Raw genomic sequence first — 24620 nt, 5'->3', positions numbered from 1 at the left:
GCGAGACAGAGAAGGTGAGAGGCGAGCTGTCCACGCCCACGCCGTGACGTCGCTACTTAGCCCAACGTAGCGAGCTGTCCACGCCCACGCCGAGACTAAGAGAGTTGTCTTGTCGCATGCCCAAACCGGAAAAAAATCACAGATTTTGACCGATGGACTTCCCAATATCGTTGATTTTGTGATATACCCTAAAACAACAAGTCTGAGAAGTCATTAGACCGAAACCCACATATCAAGTTCTCACTTCTCAACCCACCCACCCTCCCTCTGACCTCTGCTCGCTGCCATTGCCCTCTGTCCCTCGTTGGAGCTAGATTGGGCTGATCGGCAAGCTCCATAAACGTCGACGCCGTGCCTTGTCCCTTCTGATCTCTCTCTCTCGGAGTGGACAACAGGTCAGGTTCGACCTCTTTAAGCTTCTCTTCGTTTTTTTTTGTTTTTTATTTTTTTGTTTTGTTTTTTTGTTTTGTTTTTGTTTTTGTTTTTTTTTTTTGTTTTTTTTTTTTTTTGTTTTTTTTTTTGTTTTTTTTTTGTTTTTTTGTTTTTTTTTCCAGATATTTGGCCATTTGATTTGGGTGAATGGGTTACTTAAATACTAACTTATTATAGTGTTTTTTAAAAAAAAAAAAAAAATTTTAATCCCACTCTCACTGTCATTATGTGAGAGTGGGATATAATATAATGTTGTTACTGCCATATAAGTTATACCTTATAACTTATATATATATTTTTTGTTTCTTGACAAAAACGTATTTTATGTCTAAAAAAATAAAAAAAATATGCCTAAATATAAAATTTAATTAATTATTTAATTGCCGTGTCCACATCGTGTCATATACTTGTTTTTCAAAAATTGTCGTATCGTCGTGTCCGTGTCTGTGTCTGTGTCAGTGCATCATAGTTTTTAGCTATGAAAGTTATCAAAACTAATCTTTGAAACAAAATGGAAAAATATTTTTTGACGGACTCTTTGATGTTATACATTGAAAAGGATATAATTTCGACATTTAGTTTGGATTCAATCAATAGATGATTTTGAAGATTTGAAAGAGCGTCGAGTTCATTTTCATAGATGATTATATTAAGAAACAACAGTGTTTCGTATCTTTTGTTTCTGTTGGTAGATGATCATATCTTAATATATTAAGAAACAATGATTTTTGGATATTTGTCTTGGTTGATAGTTTATTAATACTATATGGATGCGTATTTGAAATTTTTTCTTTTGCTTATCTCCAGCCCCCTCATCTTGAAATTTTGCGTCCGTCTATGGTCTCACTGTATTATTCAGCTTATTTTTTAACATTTTTTTTTTTTTTTTACACTTTTAGTAAGAAATTTTCAATTTCAACTAAATAAACTCTTTGAAACTGACACTTAAAATTGTGACATAACAAGCTTTTCTTGGTAATGAGAACAAACTAGGTTGGAGACCCATTTTCAAAAAGCTTGCTTTGATGAGTGGGTTTTGGCGGGTGAGGTCAACTAACGTAGGTTTTATACAAGTCTTAATAGTTTTTCTAGAAAGGTTCTTTATGTTATAAAATAAATAAATAAAATGCTATCCTTTGATGAAGGGAGACTCTAAAATTGAAAGCCATAATTCCTTTTTTTTCCCTAGTGTTTTTGTAAATGTGGTTCATTAAATTATTTGTGTGTCGTGGATTCTAGTTAACTTAATTGATAAAGTTTTTGATGGTTGAATAAGTGATCTGGAGTTCAATCTCCACTACACTGAAAACCGATTAGTGTCTTGATTCGATGATAAATTATTATTAGGAGCGAACCTCATAAGTTAAAACTTTCTAAAAAAAAAAAATTTATTAACTCTTTAGTATTTGTAGCAATGTGCTTTGATTGAGTTAATTGCCAAAACTACTTAATAAAAAGAAGTTGCAAAGCAATTAAAATTTGTACTCTGTGACTCCAATCTAGTTTGTTCTCATGAACCAAAAAAAAAAAAAAAAAAAATCTCATCATATCACCATTTCAGACAAGATGAAAGAAAACATTATACGAGAGATTTTTTTAGAAGAAAAAAAATTAATTGGTAAAATATCATATGATTAAAGGAAGAACTAAGGTCAAAATACAAAGTTTACTAAAAAAAAAAAATCAATTGGTGCCTTTACTCCAAAAAAATCAATTAAAAAAAAAATCAAATTCTCTAGGCTGAGGTTTTAGAAGAATGAAAGCCTAGTAGCCCATTAAAATTTGGGCCAGATTTCTAATTTTATAGTTTCATCTCACCTTATTTTTGGGCCCAACAATTAGACAAATAAAAAATCCCTCAAAAGTCGGTGTTAAAGAAACCCTAAGAGCATCTTTGAGAGACAGAGAGCTTCACTGTTAGTTTTCTCAGCCAGAATTGCATATGTAGGGATTGAATTTGGATTGGACCCAGTATAGGATTGGGTTTTAGCCCAACAAGCCCAAACAATGAATTTGTAGAGCGTGGGTGAAAGAATTAGATCTACTCCAGAAGAAAGACAATAAAAGTTGCAGATTTAAGATTATTAAACATAAATAAGATAAGAAAATCTGTCCTCGGCATGGCCTGAGGAGCTTATATTATAATGTCTTGTTGATGAACAAAGTTACAAGAGTTCACAGTATTATTACAAAGATTTCTTGATTTTTTCCGATCCTCCTCCTTTAGTCCACCTTCCCATGCTATATACTACAATCTTGATATCATCCCTACCATACACGTGTAGGTTAGATTCTAGGAACTCCTTCTTGTCCCATCCAACACCTCCCAGAATCATCAACTAGTAGCTGAAAGACTGCTTGACCACTGTTTAGGTATCACCTCCACATTAATGCAGCCAGAGAGTTAGTTGGGAGGCATTTAATGTGGAGGTAGCAGCTTTTGAAGATATTTGTTGCCTCCCCTTTGCTTATCTCTTATCCAACGTCCGACTCTTAGTTTTGATGCAACCTTGAAGAGGGTCCAGGATGATAAGATATTCTTACTGACCTCGGATCTCCGTTTCCGAGATGACTTTTCTCCTCGGACGTATTTTGAACTATCACATACAATCTTTATTTCTTCTTCTTATATCATTCCTATTATAACTTTATTTGATCATCCTCGGATTGGGTAATATCTTTGGATTGGGCCATAGGCCCAATTCATTTAGTTTTAATAGTACTTTCTAGATAGTTGGCCCCCATAGCATATAAATAATTCGTGCCTATTGAAGTTAAAAAAGAGCCACCTATCGTACTTGGTTTATGCTTTGACAATTTGGCATTCTTTTATTGATCATGACTAAAATGTGGGATATATACACCAATCTTACCAGATTTTTTCTTTTTATTGTGTTTGGTATAACAAACCCTACCTTAACAACTCTGTCAAGGTTTAGGAGTTCTACTTGGGATTAATTTCAATCAAGGTGTGCTATGTGGTATAGCGAATGAGCCAGTTGCTTAAGGCCCCTAAATTTTAACCAATATGGTTATTTTTTTCATTGTAATAGTATTATTTAAACTCAAATATTAACCAATGAATAAAATAATATCTTTTTATCAAATGAAAAACTAGGAAAAAAGAAAGAAAAATGCTATGTTTATAATATTTTTCACAACAAATTCTAAGTGTCAGGTTGTTACTAGCTGTTATTGGTAGGCAACAAAGTAATTTCAATGGTGGGTTCAAATTAGAATTAGTAACAACTTAATACCAAAAATTTGTTGTAAAAATGTTGTGAATAAAGAACTTCTATAAAAAAAAAGCAATATACAAAAATTTTCACAACAATTGAGTTGGCAAATTTTTACTAGTTCTCATATAGATCAACTACTAATATCACATTTTTACTTACTACTATCAATCTGCCACATTAATAGGTGTGAAAAGTTTTGTCAAATTATTTTGTGTTTATAGACTTTCTCCAAAAAAAAAAAAAAAAAAAAAAATCTATGTGGTTAATTAGTAATTTTACATCTAAAATAAGATAATAGAGTTTAAGTAATATTAATTTTTTTATTTAAAAAATACATTTAAATATATAAAATGTTTCAATTTAGTTTTCTTCTAAAACCCTCAAATACACCAAGCTGCCCCTGGTTTCAATAATCTTGATTAGAAAATGTTTTAAATTATGGATTTTAATAAACTCAATTACTAAAATCTTTATATAACTGAATATAAAAAATATAGAACTGAGTCTTGTCTACATAAAAAAGAAATTTACCGGTGTCTTGAAATAATGATAATATATATATATATATATATATATAGAGAGAGAGAGAGAGAGAGAGAGAGAGAGAGAGAGAGAGAGAGAGAGAGTCTAATTAGATTTTAATTGTATTCTTAATTTTGTGTCACGTGTTCATCTAAATTTTTATTTTTATTTTTATTATTTTTTTATATTTTGGTGGCATGTAAATTATTGGGTGCAAAAATCAAAAAAGTTTAAAACCAATATATATATATATATATAATAAGAAACTATTGCATATTTTCGAAATGTATAGTTTTAAAAAAGTGTAAATTAATACTATGTATAATTTGAACATTTTCTAAAATCTTTAGTTGTAGCTGTGTATATGCACACGGCTACACACTAGTAAGTAATAATTATGAAGCAATACTCCATAAATTCAAATCCTCTTTGTCTAAAAGAAAAAAATAAAATAAAATAGAGAGCTGTGTGTGTAGGTTGAACTTATTTATATATAGTTTTATAAAATGAAGAACCTCACGAAACGTGTCAAATGTCATGGTTTAGGGGGGAACAGTTCCAATAATATGCTATCTTGATTTGTCTAATATTTTAGTATCTATTTGATAGTTGGTTAGACTTAATAAACTCATCAATCAATGGCTTGGTAAGCAAGGTGGCTTTTTGCTTTGCCAAAGAAACTTATAAAAATCCAACCGTGCACGCACGTTAATAATAACCTCTTTCTTTTTTTCTTTTTTTTTCTCAGAAAATTCCTATGTATACTATGATCTTACTCATGTCTTTGTCATCACGTTGTTGATTAGCGAGGTGCCTCACCAAGAAAATAGGCATTGCTTTTAGGATTTTTAATCTGATCTTAATAGTAGCATTGGAATGGAGTGAAGAAATATGATAAATTATTATCTAACTTTATTATAAAAATTTACAAACTAACAATAAATTGGTAAAATAAATGTAACATCTTCTTTCATCTTGTCTTTAAGATGGTGACATAACAAGCTTTTCTCTGCCAATGAGAACAAACTAGGTTGGACAGCCACTTTCAAAAGGCTTGCTTTGATAAGTGGGTTTTGGCAGGTGAGGTCAGCTGATGTAGGTTTTACACCCGTCCTAATAGTTCTTTTCTAGAAAGGTTCATTATGTTATAAAAAAAAAAAAAAATATAAATAAAATGTAATCAGTTGAGGAATGGTTACTATAAAATTGAAAGCCATAATTCTTTTTTTTTTTTTTTTTTTTTTTTTTTTTTTTTTTTTTTTTTTTTTTTTTTTTCTAGTGTTTTTGTAAATGTGGTTAATTAAATTATTTATGTGTCATGGGTTTTAATTAGCTCAACCGGTAAAGTTTTTGTTAGTTGAATAAGAGATCTGGAGTTCAATCCCTGACTATACAAAAAATCGATTGATGTCTTGATTCGACGATAAATAACTATTATTAAAAGTGAACATTATAGGTAGAAATTTTCTCATAATATATATATATATATATATATATGTCTTTCTTTTGCTCTTGAAGCAATGTGCTTTGATTGAGTTAATTGCCAAAACTACTTAATAAAAAGAAGTTGCAAAGCAATTAAAAATTTGGTAGAAGAAGATTAGGTATGAATTAAGATATAGTTTAAAACAAATAATATAACTTTCTTCTTGCATTTTAATCGGAACAATAAATTTTTTATTTTTATTTTTATTTTTTTGTGAAAAGTTTTTTCTGGGAAAACTTCAATTCCCACCTCCCTCACTATTTTCCTATATAAAAAAAAAAGGTACAATAAGCTGAGAGGAGGTTGTGGAGAACTTTACTACCCCAATAACCATCAAACGTCGTTAGTATTACCAAAGTTATGTTAAATAATCTCTCAAAAACAAAATGTTAAATAAAATAATCAAACAGAAAATAGTTAGTGAAAAAAAAAACCAAGTTATATGGTAGAAGAACATTAGGTGTGAATTAAGATATAATTTAAAACAAATAATAGAACTTTTTTCTTGCAGTTTAATCGGAAAAGTAATTTTGTTTTTCTGGGAAACGTTTTTTGTTTAAATGATGTTAATATAAACTTCACTTCCTACCTCCCTCACTATTTTCCTATAAAAATTACAATAATATAAATAAATGATGTTACTATTTTCCTATAAAAAAAGTAATAATGTAAATAATATAGGGAAGTATGTTAATAATTCATAACGTATTAGGTGTCAAGTTGTGATTCGTATATACTATTTTTACATAATCTCATTACTAATAAAATAGAGAAGTATATATATTAATAATTCATAGCTTATTAGGGTGTCAAGTTTGTGATTCGTATATACCATTTTTACATAGTTTTATTACTAATAAAATAGAGAAGTATGTTAATAATTTATAACTTGTTAGGGTGTTAATTTGTGATTTCTATATATCATTTTTACATAACCTTATTACTAATATTACTTTTATTCTGTACCAACTACCAATTAACATATTATCTACTTCTCAAAAAAAAAAAAAAAAATCTTAATGATTATAAAGATTTTTTTTTTCTTTTTTCAGAAATGATTATGATGATGCAAAGAAAATTAGTAGACTAAATGCTTTGGGCTTTAATGGGCTAGTGGTTGCTTGGAAGGCTTGAAAAGAAAGAAATACAAGATCAAAGGTAACCGGGGTGAACTGGTCAAGAATTCTCTGATACTTAAGTTAGTTTTCTCTCTAGAACTCAAGAATTCCAACTTTAGGGGCAGTGGAAACTTAATTTAATTTGATGTAGATGAGTCCTTATATAGTGAGCCTTGGAGTGATTACTTGTTTAGTAACTTCCTCAACATGTACAGAAGTTAGAAGGCTTAGACTTAACTTCCACAAATGCTATAAAAATTAGAAGGTTCAATCTTATCTTCTATAACCGCCATTAGAAGTTAAGTACTTAGTGGGAAGTTATAGCGATGAACAAAGATTTTGCTCATACTTCAAAATAGTTGAACGTGGCCCGCATTATAAGCTTTTGTATATAAATCCATTCTGAAAATTTTCTAAGTGTTGAGAGGTCGTCCAGGTGCTTCCTTAATGGATGACCTTCATACCCACGGACGACCTCCTGATGGTGGACGACCTTCTTATGTTGTGTTAACCTTTTTGGTCCTGGACGACTCTATGGACGAACTGGAGATGGTCCGATTTTTAGTTCACCATCAGTTGCCCCCATTGTTCAAGGGTCTTCTAGAACACTGTAGTATAACTATTTGCTTTTGACATGTGTCAACATTTTAATGGTCAATTGTTGTGCCCATGTCGTCCTTACTCTGGTTGAATTTTATTGTTCCAGATTGTGCCATGTGTCATAATCTCATTGGTTGACTTACTGCGTCGATTCATCTTTTCGAGGAAAATGCCACGTGTCAGTTTCTGGTTGGTCCACGTCGCTTCATCGACCTCTAGGCCCTATAAATATGTGCATTCTCTCTCTTACCCCTCACTTTTCTGATAATTTCCTTTCTGCCATCTCGTCCAAGAGCCTCGTCTAGTCCTCATGTCTAGTCTCGTCAAGTACTTCCTTCCCTTCATCCTTAGGTTTTCGTCTTATTCATTCTTTTAGTCATGTCTGCGTCTAGTGATAGTATTGAGAGAGAGATAGACGAGTATCAGGACGTGTCCCCTGGAAGTGGTGGTAGTAGTTATGAGAGCATTAGTGAGGGTAGTACAAGTAGTAGTGATAATAGTTTCCTAGACGAGCATTATTCATCTAGGTTCCTTGGTTTTCCCTTAAAGGAATTCCAGGAGATGCAATGTAGGATGGCTTTTGGGGTTGAGGCTAGCTCGTCCAAAAGTTCACCTAGTCCTCCTCAAGACGAAGAGGAGGAAGAAAATGTTATCCATAGTTGTGCCCCTGAGGTGGCATCTACTCTGGACGCGAGTAAGTTCAAAACTTTTGTAGGTAGATATCAAACTTCTAGTGAATTTAAACCTCGTCTACCCGAAAAAGGGGAATGGTGTTGTTCTCCTTTTTCAGGGTTTGGTGTATATACCTTTTTCCTCTTAACAGGTCTTAGTTTTCTTTTAAATTCTTTTTGTAGAAGTCTTTTCCATAGGTTGGGTATTGGACCAAACCAGCTCAATCCTAATGGATGGAGGACAATAGTAGCCATGCAAGTGTTATGGCGTAAGGCACTTGAGGGGACGAGTTCCTTTACTGCTATAAGCTCTCAAAGATTAAACAGTCTGCTGGTGTTTACCAGTTCTCGACAAGGGACCCCCAATTTAGTTTGATTAGGGGCCATAGTTCTTCTGACAGGCTTTAGAACAAAGAATTTTTTTTTTTTTTGGAAATTGGGCTGGGGATCCAATTGGTGTAAATAAACCCCCTTTCCTTTTTTTACCAGTGCCTTAGGTCGTCTTCATCCTGAGGGTATGTCTTTCTTCCTTTCTTTTGTTTATTTTATTTCACTCTTTCTCGTCTAACCCTCTTTTATATTGATGCAGCTATTACTCGTCCACACTTGGATGATGTTCACTTGGAACGTATCAATAGGGCTCGTGCTTACCCTGAGAGGTCCTTCCATAGTTTGGTAACCCTCAGTCGTCTAGTTGTTTGGGGACTTGGTCTTGAGCCTACTGCTGAAAACCTTGCCTACGAAGAGACCATTTGTCGAAGTAAGCATCGTCCAAATTTTTTTTTTTTTAAATTTATATATATAACTAACTTTGTCTTCTTTATCATAGGGCAAGCCACTATGAAGGAAAACAAGGAGAAAGCTATTACTAGTGGCACTGAGGGTGAAAAGGACGTCTAGGTCCAAGACGATGCAACTCCCTTGGTCGTCCAGAAGCTTGTTGTCTAGGCTGGGAAGAGGAAGGGCATATCTAGTTCTGTGGACCTTGGTGACCTTCCAAGTCGTCGAGATTCCAAGAAGCAAAAGTCTGGCAAGACTCCTCTTCCCAAGGTTCCAAAATTCCCTCCCACGACGATAGACCTGGACAACCCAGCAGTGAACTTGGTTCTCGTCCAGACCATTCCATTCATCCAGCCTGAGAACCTTCCTCCTTCTGCAGCTAAAGCTCCTTACAGGGCTCATCCTTTAGAGCAAACCAAGCGTCATCCCAACTTGGTACAGGACAAGGGTTATGCCCAGAGGACGTTCAAAGGACTTATCACTAACAATGAGGTGAACGCATGCTATAACATGTTAGTGAAGGACTTTGAGCATTCTGCCATCCATGACCTTTTCAAGGTATGTAGTTTTCATTATCCTTATTTTATTTTCTAAAAAATTTAAGGAAAATTTCCAACTCTTCTTCGTCCATCTATAGGCCATGTCAAAGTTTTACATTGTGTCCACCCAAGCCAATGAGCTATGTGATCAGGCTAAGGCTGCCAAGGAGAAGAGCAAAAAGTTGAACAACGAGGTTCTTTTGAAAAAGGGGGAGGTGATCAAGCTAACTGAGGAGCTTACTCGTCTACAGGGGATTGAGAGGAAGTTGAAGGACGAGGTGGAAGAACTCAAGGCAGACTCCATTGAGAAGGATACCTGTGTCAGTCACCTTGAGGTGAAGGTTCAAGGTTTCACCTCGTCTATGGAGAAGGCTTAGAAGGAAGCCATTGCAGCCTTCATGAAGTCAAATGAGTTCAAGATTCGTCTGGATCGTCATTACATCGCTGGCTATAAGGACTTCCGTTCTGATGCCAAGGAAGCCTACCCTAAAATGGACTTTGACTCCTTCGAGATCCCCACTGCAGTAAAGAGTTCCTTACCTCAAACGAGCTCCGAGGACGTCAACATTATGGACGACACTTTTACGAAACGTACTAAGGACGTTGCTGAAACTAGTAAGGATGATCCAAAATCTGGGGACAATGCCCTCAGTGGTTTAGCCCAGTAAATTTATTTCTCTTTTTAAGAAAATTTGTTTTATTTTAGCTTGTTGGAAGTGGCCGTTGTTTTGGGCTTTACCTTAAAATTTATTCAAGTACAATTTCCTCGTCCAAGTTTATGGACATGCAAAAAATTACAATAGCCTTCATTGGCTTTGAATAACTTAAGGGTTTTTGGACGATGCTTGTCTACCTTTTTTTATTTTTATGTTTTTTTGAATGAATATTTACTTTCATTTCCATTCTTCAATTGGTGTTGAACATTTTATAAGTTTTATGCATGAATGAGTTTCTTTGTTTACATTGTCCATATTATCTCTATGGTTTTTAGTGTGGTCCGTCCACTCATGAAGATATTTAGCTCATCCATGTTAAAATAATTTTCTCATGTTCAACACTTATCATTCTTTAAATTCTACAAGTATAACTCGTCTATGAATGATATATATATATATATTTTTTGCCAGCTTTATTTGTCCATAAATTTGACTTATAGCTTGTGTTATCTTTCGTCTTTGGGTAAGACGTTTCCAACATTTACTTGTCCAAAGATTGGATTGTTTGGCTGGTCAAATTCATCCATGGATTTTAAGTATTTTTACGTGCACGTTTTTCCTTGTCCATTGGTTAGACGAATATACTTGAGGTTTTACCTTGTCCATTGATTAGACGAATATACCTTAGGTTTATTTTCCTTTGCTTCATCCTTATTTTAAGGAAAGCTTATAGATGTTACCTCCCAATGTCTAGAGATTTTACTCATCTTGGGCTTTTAGCCTTCTTGTGGATTAGTTTGAATGAAAATAATATGAGAATTAGGAATTCACACAACATTATATATCTTGGGAATCCAAACTGTATATACACAACATAAACATCGTCCATAAGCAAGGCACATGCTTAGAAGCTAGTGCCTTCAGGGAATCAAACGTACTTATGTATAAGCAAACAGACAAAGTTAATGACTTCATCTATCACAAATTCGTCCATAGACAACATGAAAGTCGGAAACTAATGCACTTTTAGGATATTAAAATATTAAAAACATGTAGTACTAGTACTAAACATAAATAAATATAAGGAAAGCAACACATAACTTCAAATTTGTCCATGATGATGCTCGTCCAGGCTGACCCTTCATTGATAGTATCTTCTTAGATGCTTAACATTCCAAGGGTGCTCTAGCTTCCGTTCATCTAGGACTTCTAAGTAGTATGATCCCTACCTTTTGCAATTGATAACCTTGTAAGGTCCTTCCCAATTAGGCCCCAGCTTTCCATGGGCTGGGTTTCTAGTTGCCAAGGAGACCATTTTTAGGACGAGGTCCCCAATGTTGAAGTGCCTAGGTTTCATCATTGCATCATATTGTCTAGCCATAAGAATTTTATACCTTGCTATTCTGTGCTCCACATCCGTCTTTACCTCGTCTATTAGATCGAGGTTAAGACAAAGTTGTTCTTCATTCTCCTTGTCCTGATATTTCATCTCCTTGTGATTAGCCATGTGCACTTCTGCAAGTATGACCGCTTCACTTCCATAGACTGGTTTGAAAGGAGTTTCCCTTGTGGGGGTCATCATAATCGTCCTGTAAGCCCATAGAACACCTGGTAGCTCGTTTGGCTATGCTCCTTTTGCCCTCTCAAGTTGAGTCTTGATGATTTTCAACAAGGATCGGTTTGTAACTTCTACTTGTCCATTTGCTTGTGGGTGGGAGGGTGAGGAATAATGATTCTTGATTCCAAGTTGCTCGCAGAAATCTCTAAAAGATGTGTTATCGAACTGTCGTCCATTGTTTAATACTAGGACTTTAGCTACCCCAAATCGGCATACAATGCTCTTTCAAACAAAGTCTTTGACATTCTGCTGTGTGATCTTTGCTAAGGGTTCAACTTCTACCCACTTAGTGAAGTAATCGATCCCCACCATCAAAAACTTCATCTGCCTGGTTCCAATTGGAAAGGGACCCAAAATATCTAATTCCCATTATGCAAAGGGCCATGGAGTCATCATCGGGGTAAGGTATTCCGATGGTTGTCTAGGGACGTTGCTGAAGCATTGACATTTATCACACACCTTCACATAAGCCTTAGCATCTGCTTGAATGGTCAGCCAGTAATAACCTGCACGGACGACCTTGTGGATGAGTGCTCTAGCTCCTGAATGGTTACCATATGTTCCTTCATGAACTTCCCTCAATACGTAGTTTTCTTCGTTTGGAGCTAAACACCTTAGGTAAGGCTGAGAGAATCCTCTTTTGTATAGCACCTCGTCTATAAGGACATACTTAGTTGATCTAATCCTTAGCTTTCTGGCCTCGTCTCTTTCTTCTAGAAGCCTTCCATTCTTTAGGTAAGCTATTATTGGGGTCATCCAATTTTCTTCACCTTCTATCTGCTGTACCTTTGGAAGATCTATGCTAGGCATGTATTAGACTTCATCAAACTCGTCCACTGATCTTTCTGCTAACGCTGCTTTTGCTAAGGCATCTGCTTTCATATTTTCTTCCCTTGGGACTTGAATAAAACTGGCTTCTTTAAATTTCTTAACAAGGCATCTCACCCTATTAAAATATTTCTTCATCTGTTCTTCTTTTACTTCACATGTTCCATTCACTTGACTTATGATCAGCTAAGAGTCTCATTGGATGACTATTGACTCTGTCCTTAAAGACTTAGCCAATTCCAACCCTTTAAAAAAAGCTTTATACTCAACTTTATTATTGGTTGTTTGGTACTGTAGACGAGCTGCATACTTCAATTTGTCCCCTTTTGAGGACTTCAATACAACTCCTATTCCTTTTGCATATAGTGTGGACGACCCATCCACATGGATGACCTATGTCTTAGCTTCATTTCCCTCGTCTAAATCATTATGGCTTGGGGTGAATTCTGCAACGAAATTTGCTAGAGCCCGAGCCCTTATTACATTCCTAGGTTGATACCTAATGTCGAACTCACTAAGCTCAATGGCCCATTGGATCAGTAGTCCTGCGACTTCCAACTTGTTCATTGCCTTCTTGAGTGGATGATCCATCATGACATTGATGACATGAGCCTGGAAGTAATGAAATCTGCTAGAGCCTGAGCCTTTATTACATTCCTAGGTTGATACCTGATGTCAAACTCACTAAGCTCAATGACCCATTGGATCAGTAGTCCTGCGACTTCCAACTTGTTCATTGTCTTCTTGAGTGGATGATCTGTCATGACATTGATGACATGAGCCTGGAAGTAATGCCTTAGCTTTTTGGAAGCCGTTATTAGTGCAAAGGCCAACTTTTCCATCATAGGATATCGTCCTTTTACTCCCCTTAGTGCTCGGCTTGTATAATACACAGGCTTCTGCACTTTCCCTTCTTCACTGATTAATGTTGAAATTATTGCATGTGGGGATACTACTAAGTATAAGTACAACTCCTCACCTGGTATAGATGGACTTAACAGGGGAGCCGTGGTAAGATAGACCTTAAGATCTTGGAAGGCCTTTTGGCATTTGTCCGTCCATTCAAACACCTTCCTGAGAACTTTGAAAAAAGGCAAACATTTATCTGTAGCTTTTGAAACAAACCTGTTTAGAGCTACAACTCGTCTAGTGAGAGATTGGACTTCTTTAACATTTCTTGGTGGTTCCATGTTCAATATTGCTTGGATCTTATCAGGATTCACTTCAATTCCCCTCTATGAAACCAAGAACCCTAGGAACTTCCCTAATGAAACCTTGAAGGCACACTTACTTGGATTCAGCTTTATGTTATGTCGCCTAATTGTGTCAAAGGTCTCCTGTAGGTCGTCCAGATGTTTCTTCCCATCCAAGCTCTTCACCAGCATGTCATCCACATAAACTTCTACATTCCTTCCTATTTGTTGACGAAACATATGATTGACCAACCTCTGATAAGTTGCCCCTGTATTCTTCAAACCAAAGGGCATCACTTTATAACAAAAGAAACCCAGAATGGTAATGAAGGATGTCTTCTCTTGATCTACTTCGTCCATCTTTATCTGGTTATAATCTGAAAAGGTGCCAGTGAAACTTAACAATTGATGACCTACTGTTGAGTCTATCAACTGGTTAATACATGACAATGGATAACTATCCTTGAAGCAAGTCTTGTTCAAATCAGTGAAGTCTACACACATCCTCCACTTGCCATTAGCCTTCTTGACCATCACCACATTAGCTAACTAATCCGGGTAATAGACTTCCTGAATAAATTCTACTATGGTTAACTTCTAGACTTCTTCCTTGATAGCATTATCTTGCTCAGGAGCAAAGACTCCCTTCTTCTGATAAACAGGCTTGAAAGATGGATACACATTAAAACGATGAGTAATGACCCTTGGGTCGATTCTTGGCATGTCTTCATGACACCAAGCGAAAACATCAATGCTCTTTCTTAAGAACTGGATGAGGTCTTGCTTTGTCTTCTCCTCCATACTTGTTCCAATTCTGGTAAACTTCTCGAGATTACCCTACTCCAGAGGGATGTCTTTCAGTACTTCAGTGGGCTCTGCAACAACCATTCTTTCCTCTATATTTATCGTCTGCACATGCTCATCCATAGCCAACATGGCAACATAACATTCTCTAGCGGCTAACTGATCTCCTTGTACTTGCCCTATTCCATACTCCATTGGGAACTTGACATATAAATGGTAGGTAGATGTTACTGTCTTCCAATTGTTTAAAGTTGGTCTTCCAATGATGGCATTATAGGAAGACGAACAATTTATGACGAGAAAATTTACTTCTTTGGCTACCTGCTGTGGATATGCTTCTACCATTACATGTAGAGTAATAGTATCCACTGGTTGTACTTTCATTCCTCCAAATCTTACTAAGGGCAAATTCACTGGACGAAGTTGGTCTAGTCCAAGTCTCATCTGCTGGAAGGCAAGAGAATATAGGATATCTGCTAAACTTCCATTATCTATTAACACCCTTCTAGTCGTGTACTTTGCAATGAGCAAAGTTATGACGATCGCATCATCATGTGGATGGTGAACCTTTCCAGCATCTTCATCTGTGAAAGTATTGGCCTGCTCGTCTGCCCCTTTGTCCTTGGTGGTCTTCTAGAGAGTTGGACGTTCTGCACCACCTTAAAGTAGGTCTTTCTTAACTTAGAAGATTGTCTTGCTGAAGTTCCTTCTACAATAACTCTTATTTCTCCAAGTGGGGGCTGTGATAGCTCTTCTATCTTTCCTTTCAACTTTTCATCCTTATGATCTCGTCCAAGAAAATTTCTCAACTTACCCTGCTTGATGAGATTCTCTTTCTGCTTCTTTAAGTCATAGCACTCATCCGTGTCATGCCTGTGATCTCTGTGGAAGTGGCAATATTTATTCTTATTGCACTTATTGGGATCTTCTTTCATCTTTATTGGCCACTTCAAGGATGGATTATCCTTGATTTGCATAAGCACTTGATCAAGTGGAACGTTCAAGGGTGTGTAGTGCTGACTCCTTCCTGAAAACGAACCTGCCTTCTTGTTGTCTCTATCCTTCTTTTTTCCTGTTTGGGCCTTTTTTGGACGAGGACCTTGTTCAGGATGGCATGGGAGGTTTGCTTCCATTCTCTTTGCTCTCTTCCTCTTCTTGGCAAGGATCGCATCCTCTGCATTCATGAAGCTTTGGGCTGAATGGATGAGTTCAGCCATGGTTTGTAGTTCTTGATTAAAGAGCTTGTGGATGAATAAATTTGAACTAACATCATTGTGGAAGGCTGCTAACAACAACTTGCCATCCTTCTCGTCTACCATCAAGGCTTCCTTGTTGAAGTGAGTGATGAAGGACCGCAAACACTCATTATCTCCTTGCTCTATAGTCATTAGGCTGGATGAGGAGTGTTTATGCCTTTGTCCTTTGATAAAGTTGTTGACGAACAACTTACTCAACTCTTCGAAAGAACCAACATTGTTCGGAGGTATCTTGTTGAACACACTACCCACCACTCCTTTTTCAACTCTCCCTTATCTCTTTGACCGGCTCCTTTCTTCTCATTTCCTTCTTTTTCTTCTTTTTCATTTCCCCGTCTGGCAGCTTCTCTTCACTCCTTCAAACTCTCTTGCCGGCACCTCCATATCACCATTTCCACCATCATTTTTCCGGCAAGATCACCGGAAAATTCTTGAGAACCCATAAATACCTTCACATCCTTTTTTTGAGGTAAAAATTTCTCACATTTTTGGTGGGTTTTGCACTTTTGCTTGAGGTTATTTTTATCTAAGCTTTAGCAATGATACCCATGTGATTTATGAGCATTGGAAGTGATATTTATGTGTTTTTATGTATGGGTTTAGTATTGATGGAATTATTTGATGTGTGGGTATATATTTTGTACTATTGATGACTACTTAAGGTTTATGTATGGTGGAAAACATAGGGGTTTTAAGTTATAACATGTGATGGTTGGTAAATTTAATTTTTCCATTGCCATTGGGTTTATTTGGAATTAGTTGAAGTTCTAAATTTCTTGTCTTGGAGGATATATTAATTTTGCTTTCATGGGTCTCTTAATGATGTGATGTAAATTTTATGGAAGCTAGTCATAATGTTGGAGATGATATTAAATGGGTTAACTTTATAATTGGAGTTTATGCCTTGTGGATCAATTTGTTGAGAAACTATGGAAGTGGAATATATTATTATTGATGAGGTTAGATGCTAGGCTTGCCTAATTAATTGATTATTTGGTAATTCCTAAATTGTGGCTAGATGCAATTTCAAACTCTATACTTATTGTGATAGGTCTACTTGATATTGTATAGGTTCTAGTTAATCTCCTTGGAGCTTGGAGAATTAGGGATTTTGCGGTTGCGAGGTAAGTAGCTTTTTAATGGGATTTTTGGAAAAATAAACATGTTGCATAAATGATGTTTTTGGGTTAAACACACTTTTGGAAACTACCTATGGAAACTATATTTTCCTAAAAACTATTGTGTCGTAACCTTTATATATATATATATATATATATATGAAAGTGCATTATATTTGGTATTGCATTTGGGGAAATGCATGAATTTGTTGATATGGAAAAATGAGCATCTTTTATTTAATCTTTGATAAGAAAATCATTGATTTTATGGTGTACTGAAAAATTTAAAGATGCTAATCTTGTCTTGTATTATTTGGGAAATTGATAGAAAATCTCTTGACAAGAATGAAGTTGAAAACCTTACAAACTTTGTAGAAGTTAGATTATTTAAGGTTTTCTGAAACTACCTGGATATGAACTATGTGTTTCAAAGTAATGTAACCTGTGAGTTGTTTTAACACCATGCCATGTGTGATTTCCCAGTGATCACCCGATTTGGTTTCAGTAGTCTTTGTGACAACGGAATCAAATCCAGGTCAGTGCCCTTTCACTTTGGATGACGCGATCTTCCCTGCTGTCCATGGGGGGAAGAGGTTCCTTGATTGTGTGTGGGTGCTGCTGCCCATGGGGCCAAGAGACCACATGCAAGAGAGGTCCTATTTGAAGCGCTCTCTCTGCTGCCCATGGGGGGAGAGAAAAACCTTGAGGGTATGGGTGAGGCTGCTGTCCATGGAGCCAAGAGTTTGCATACCAGAGAGGACAATATCAAGCCAGTTGTTAATGGGTGGATCCCCTGACTAGTCTATGTGGTAGTATGGTAGATTTGTGATAATTTATCTTATGCTAGATATTATGGCTTTGGAAATTATATTATTGATGCTCACAAATTATAGTATATAGTTTCAAGGTATTTATTTTGAGAAACTTTGTATTTTATTATTAAATCATTCTTGTTATATTATTATTATTGAAGATGAAACTTGCATTTCCCCTACCCCCATTAATTATGCTACTTACTGGGCTCTGTCTCATTCCATTGTTATATAAAATTTTCAGAGTAGGCAACAATCTTTGAGACAGCTTTTTGGTGGCTAATGGTAGTTAGACTAACTACTGATGGAGACTGAACTTTTGTAATGGAGATATTAGATGTTGTACATCTTAGAGTAGACTTGACTCATTCTTTTGTGTATTATAGTGATTGTGACTTTATTCCCACTAATGGGACAAGCTAATGATATGTAATTAATTATTCAGACCTTTATTCTTTTGTGGGTAATGGTCTTTGTAATTATTGCTTAGAGCTCTGACTTACTTTGAGAGTATATTCAATGAAATTTTTATGATAATTCTTGATATTAGTACTTAATATAACTTTTGGTGGATTGGATTGTCAAAAAGGAAAGAAAGAAAAAAAAAAAATCTACAGGTACTTTGAGATGTCTTTCTCATGCTTTGGACCCTTTGGGGTTTGGGGTGTGACATGAGTGGTTCTTGCGCTCAACATTTTCTCCTTCTCTAACTTCTTGACTTTAAGCCTGCCCTTCCACACACCTTTAATTATGTTGCCTTCTTTGGTTGATCTCTAGAGTTAACTTTGGATTTTGATGGGTTAACTCTGTCATGGTTGTTGCCATAGATTGTATTTGCTAGACGGAAGGCGGTTACATAATAGGTACTGACTGCTGAGTGCGGTTGGGGTGGCTGGAAGCGTTTTCACTCTCCTGATAGCCTGGACTAGTGGCCATTAACCTTGTTCGGACCATACGACTTTTTGTCAGAGAAAGATAAATTGCAAAATTCAAATTTAATCTTCTCCACAGACAGCATCAACTGATGATGCAAAGAAAATTAGTAGGCTAAATGCTATGGGCTTTAATGGGCTAGTGGCTGCATGGAAGGCTTGAAAAGAAAGAAATACAAGGTCAAAGGTGACTGGGGTGAACTGGCCAAGAACCCTCTGATGCTTAAGTTAGTTTTTTTTTAGAACTTAAGAATTCTAACTTTAGGGGTAGTGAAAACTTACTTTCATTTGATGTGGATGAGTCCTTATATAGTGAGCCTTGGAGTGGTTACTTGTTTAGTAACTTCCTCAATGTGTACGGAAGTTTCCACAACTACTATAGAAGTTAGAAGATTTAATCTTATTTTCTATAACTGCTATTAGAATTTAAATACTTAGTCAGAAGTTATAGCGATGAACAAGGATTTTGCTCATACTTCAAAATTGTAGAACGTGGTCCGCATTATAAGCTTTTGTATATAAATACATTTTGAAAATTTTCTAAGTGTTGAGAGGTCGTTCAGGTGCTTCCCTAATGGACGACCTTCATACCCACGGATGACCTCCTGATGGTGGATGACCTTCTTATATTGGGTTAACCTTTTTGGTCATGAACGACTCTATGGACAAACTAGAGATGATCCGATTTCTAGTTCACCATCAGATTATAAAGATAATGGTGTAGCATTTTATGTTAGATTAATTATTTAGGAAATTAGACATCGTTTCAGCATGTTATTATTGCTAATATACTATCAAACTTCATCGTACTATTGAGGCCAATTGGGTTACCCTTAACCCTATCTTAATCTGTTAAATCTTACCTAATTTTATCGTACCAACGTGACCCAAATGAGCTACTAATCATAATCTGCTTTAAAGTTTGACATACATGCTTCCATCTTAACAAGAAAATGTATAGAAATTGAGAGAATATATGAACGACAATTAATGTCTCAATCAATTATTATAAAGTATAGTTCTTTATACCTTTTCTTTTATTGGTTAGGCTACTTCAAAAAAATTCTAGACTTTTTTTTTTTGATGAACAAAAAAATTCTAGACTTTGCGAGCAAGTCTGGAACCTAAAAAAATATTTGGTGAAGATTATTCTGGTGTCTTATAAAAGGGACAAAGTTTATGACCAAGAAAAAAAAAGTCTTTGTTGAATACTTCATTAATCCCCCCTCACACCGGAATATTTTTTACTGCACTAGTCTTAAAAAATTAATATTGGCTTTAGCAAAATACAAATATATTTTTTTCCCCATTGACTATCATTGTAATTGAAATAAAATGATGGATTGTGAAAATTTACGTACCTGCATATGCATACTTAAAAAGAATATTGCTAAGGAATATTGAAAAGTCAATTCAATGTGTTTGTAGCACACACGCATTAGAATACTCATGTTTCTTCCTTATTTTAATCATCTACTATTTATTTGTGCAATGTCTTCCTAAAACTACATCCATAGTATTTAGGCTGCAAATTGAGCAGCAGCCAAAGAAGCTTCAAAACCATGTCGGTAAAGAAGAGTTTGTCTCTAAACAACGCTGAAGGCGCAAAGGGTGATGCTGCAAAGCGTGGACGCTATGATCGCTGCTTCTCTTTCATGGAGGTTTCAGTAGAACCAGGAAAGACACTTAAGGAGATGGACTCCTTCAAGTTGAAGGCTGAGATCAATAGGTGGGCTAAGGCTGTTGTGGCGTATGCCTGGCAGGTTAGTGATAAATTTGGAAGCTCACGTAGCAGCAGTTGAAGGATATGTCATGGCTTATATGTTTCCATCATCATGAAGATCAAGGATTTCTTCTCGATTCTTGGTTGAAGGCTTTATGTTGTGCATTTGTACTGAAGACGGGTTAAATTAATATTTGGTGCTCAATTTCTCTATTTCAAATGATCCTTATACATACAAAAATGTTTTGAAAGGATATGACTTGTCATATAATGGATGGAAAATCATCGGAGTGATCTCCGTTTCACGAAAAATATTTGTTAGATCAGTATTTTCCATCCATCAAATGATGATAAAATCTTTATAAAAAAAAAGGTTTGATTCTAAGGATGATTTTGAAACAAAAGTCAAAGGTGAGTATCAAGTAGGTAATTTAACCTTGAAGAAATGATGGGTTGGTTGATTGTTTGCAATGGGGTTGGAAGTGACAATAATTTGCAACAAAAACTTGGAAGATCTTTTGGGCTATTTCAGTTCAAGCAAGACAAGTTAAATAATGTGGTAGCAATTCACAACTTCGCTTGCAATAGCTTGCATCTGTGGTGAAGACTCCAAAGGAGATGAAGCCTGAAGGGGTTCTAATCTTAAGAAATGTATATGATAATTATTCCATAAAAATTTGATTTTTTTTCCTTGCTTCTGTCATTTTTCTGTTTGGATTATGTAATTACAAAACCATGGATTATTGATGGTTATAGAGGTTTAGTTGAATGCTTTAACAAAGCCTATAATTCAGATGTTATTTAATCAGCATTTTACTTTCAGAACGGTTTGAAATGTAATGGTTGTTAGATGATGAAGAGTTGGATCTTGCAGTGTAAACATATAACATATCTTGTCACTGGTTTGGACGCTACATGCCTTGCATGTGAATGATGTGATGGTCTTTTTGCATCCAATTTCTTCAATGGAATAAGATTAAAAAGAAAAGAAAAGGAAATAATTTTTTTTCTTGAAAATATATATAAGTAGTTTTCAATTGGCAGGTATGCTTAACAAATTGAAAAACCTACGAAGTGATGAAATCTTTTGGATTGAACCCTGAAAAAAAAGTATTTTAATTGACATTTCATATATTAACACGTTATAAGTATAAAATTAAATAGTCATGTCAAAAGTAGTGTAATTCAAGTTTTTCCAACAGAATCGTTCAATATTCAAATCTCTATTCCATTGTAATTGTCGAATTATTAAAATTTTTTATTTTTTATTTATTTTTTTATATTTTTATATAAGTAAAATCTATATAAATGTTGTTACATTATTGAAAACCACTTTTTTTCAAGTTTCAAATTTTAGTTTCCCCTTCTTTTTTATTAATAGCGAAGTTGAAACCTATCTTTTTGTCTTAATATATGAAGGGTGCTAGTATATGTTTGGAAGTTGCTCTTATTGTTAAGTGTTTAATTTCAAGTTTTTATTTTTTTTATTTAAGTTAAAGGATAATTTCAATTTTTTTATAAACCAAAATATTAAATTTAGTATAATTATAAAGAAAGACAAACAAATACATTATCTTACTATACAATATTATTACTTATTTATTTATTTTTGAGAAGGTATTGTGCATTACTTTGTCCTTCATATATTAGCAAATTAAGCAGGGAAAACAAAATTAGGCACTTTAAAGAACAAACGATTCATGCATTTCCTTTGTGTTATAAACAAATTATATACTTGATTTTGTACCACAAGTGCAAGTGTGCAACCAGGGCCGACTCAATAAATTTAAGGGCCTTAGGCGAAATCTTTAAATGGGACCTTTTATTATATTTAATTATAAATTCATATATATTTTTCAATTAAAATTTATTTTTCTTGCTTTTTGAGAGGCAAAATTACTAATTAAATTTTTGCATTCAAGTTTCGCTAACATTTCCTTTTTAATTGGTAATATGGTTAATCCACTTAATCTTTCTTGTGACATAGTTGATCTTAAATAGGATTTTATTAATTTTAATTTTGAAAAACTTATTTATGCGGAAGCAACTGTAACAGGTGTAGTTAGTAATATTCTGAAAGCAATACATGCATTTGGAAAAGATTCTAACCTCTTTATATAATTTAGTACATAAATTAGAGAGTTTTCATTTATTTGCAAAACTTCTTTTAAAACTTTTAGTTCTGAAAATAAATCTAAGCCATCAATATCGGAATAAGTTTAATGTGTGAGAAAATATTCAAGATTAAGAATTTTTTTTTTCAAATTATACAATTTTTTGATGGGATATTATATAATATTATATAATATATTATTACTATTTGGGGCCTATTTATTAGTGGGGGCCTTAGGCCACTGCCTAAGTGGCCTATAGCTTCAGCCGGCCCTGTGTGCAACCCCAATCTAGTTTTATATAGCAGTAAATGTCAACAACTCAGCCGAATTGCATATAAATAATTCGAGCCTATTGAAGCTACAAATGAGCCACCTATGGTACTTGGTTTATGCTTTGACAATTTGGCATCCTTGTGTACTTTACTTGACTAATTAAAAAATAACTCTCTCATATATATATATACATATATTTTACTTTTCTTATCTTTAGGCTTAAGTAATTACAGAAATGAGAAGAATGGTGAATACTTGCACAGAGTTGAAGGGGAAAAATGAAAAAGCCCCAAGCCCTCGATTTAGGTTGAACTTATTTATATATTCTTTTATTGATCATGACTAAAATGTGGGATATATATATATATATATATACACACCCAATCTTACCAAATTTGTTCTTCTCATTGTGTTTGGTATAACAAACCCTACCTTAACAACTCTATCAAGGTTTAGGGGCTCTACTTTGGGATTAATTTCAATCAAGGCGTTATGTGGTATAGCGAATGAGGCCCCTAAATTTTAATCAATATGGTTATTTCTTTCATTGTAATAGTATTAGTTAAACTCAAATATTAGCTAATGAATAAAATAATATCTTTTTATCAAATGAAAAACTAGAAAAAAAAAGAAGAAAGAAGAAAGAAAAATGCTATGTTCACAACATTTTCACAATAAATTCTAAGTATTAAGTTGTTACTAACTGTTATTGGTGGGCAACAAAGTAATTTCAATGGTGGGTTTAAATTAGAACTAGTAACAACTTAACACCTAAAATTTATTGTAAAAATGTTATGAATAAATAACTTTTATAATAAAAAAGCAATTTACAAAAAATTTCATAACAGTTAAGTTGACAAACTTTTACTAGTTCTTATCTAGGTCACCTACTAATATCATATTTTTATTTACTACTATCAATCTGTCACATTAACATGTGTGAAAAGTTTTGTCAAATTTTTTGTGTTTATAGACTTTCTCAAAAAAAAAAAAAAAAAAAAATTCTATGTGGTCAATTAGTAATTTGGCATCTAAAATAAGATAATAGAGTTTAAGTAATATTAAAATTTTTTTTTAATTTAAAAAAGTCATTTAAATATATAAAATGTCTCAATTTAGTTTTTGTTTAAGGCCCCCCAAAACACAAAGTCGCCCCTGGTGTATATATATATATATATATACACTTAAGGAAAAAAAAAAAAAAATACACAAAACCTATTAAAAAAAAAATTAGAGTAAACAAATATGTAGTTGCAGGTAGAAGAACAAAATTCGATGGAAATCAAAATTCATCCACACTCATAAATTTTTTATTTTATTTTATTTTTTTTGGAGAAAGATCCACACTTATCAATTAAGTTTGGGTATACATTCTCAAAAATAAAAAGTTTGGATATAACTATTTCTTTTGTATATGTTTGTTGCAATAATTAATAACGTAACAGAGCAATTAAACAAAGCAATTAAACCATTTTCAGTAACCACTAAAAAAAACAAAAGAAATCATCAGACTTCCATATTCCAAATAGGACCCACGTATTTTATTATTTTTTTTTTGTAAACATACAAAGATTCAAATAATTTTAATCACATAAAATTGAAACTACATCCATCAATTCGAATTCTAAATCTAAAAAATAAGTGTTAAGATTTTTATCAGCTTAGAAATTATAGTAGAAGAAGATAAGAACAAAAAAGAAATTATATTTTTTTAAAAAAAATGAAAAAATAGAATTTGGATTGTAATCAAATTGACAAAATAATAATAATATCTTTAAAAATCTATAAAAAATTTTACAATTTGGTGAAGCCACTTGGCGCAATCACGGCTTCTAAACCCAACTTTTATAGTGTGTGTGTGTGTATATATATATATATATAAAGAAACTATTACATGTTTTAGAAA

At 34.1% G+C, this 24620-nt stretch overlaps 1 protein-coding gene across 1 annotated transcript; it reads right to left on the bottom strand.

The window, feature by feature from the left end:
• Nucleotides 1-14519: 14519 nt before the first annotated feature.
• Nucleotides 14520-15874, bottom strand: LOC115990046. Its single transcript, XM_031113905.1, has 2 exons — nt 15206-15874; nt 14520-15119 (listed from the first exon to the last, which is right to left on the bottom strand). The coding sequence occupies exons 1-2, from the start codon at nt 15872-15874 to the stop codon at nt 14520-14522; spliced, it is 1269 nt and encodes a 422-aa protein (XP_030969765.1).
• Between the last annotated feature and the right edge of the window lie 8746 nt (nt 15875-24620).

The sequence above is a fragment of the Quercus lobata genome, chromosome 5 (assembly GCF_001633185.2).
Source record: "Quercus lobata isolate SW786 chromosome 5, ValleyOak3.0 Primary Assembly, whole genome shotgun sequence".
Taxonomy (NCBI): domain Eukaryota; kingdom Viridiplantae; phylum Streptophyta; class Magnoliopsida; order Fagales; family Fagaceae; genus Quercus; species Quercus lobata.
This window is presented reverse-complemented; position numbering and strand designations above follow the sequence as displayed.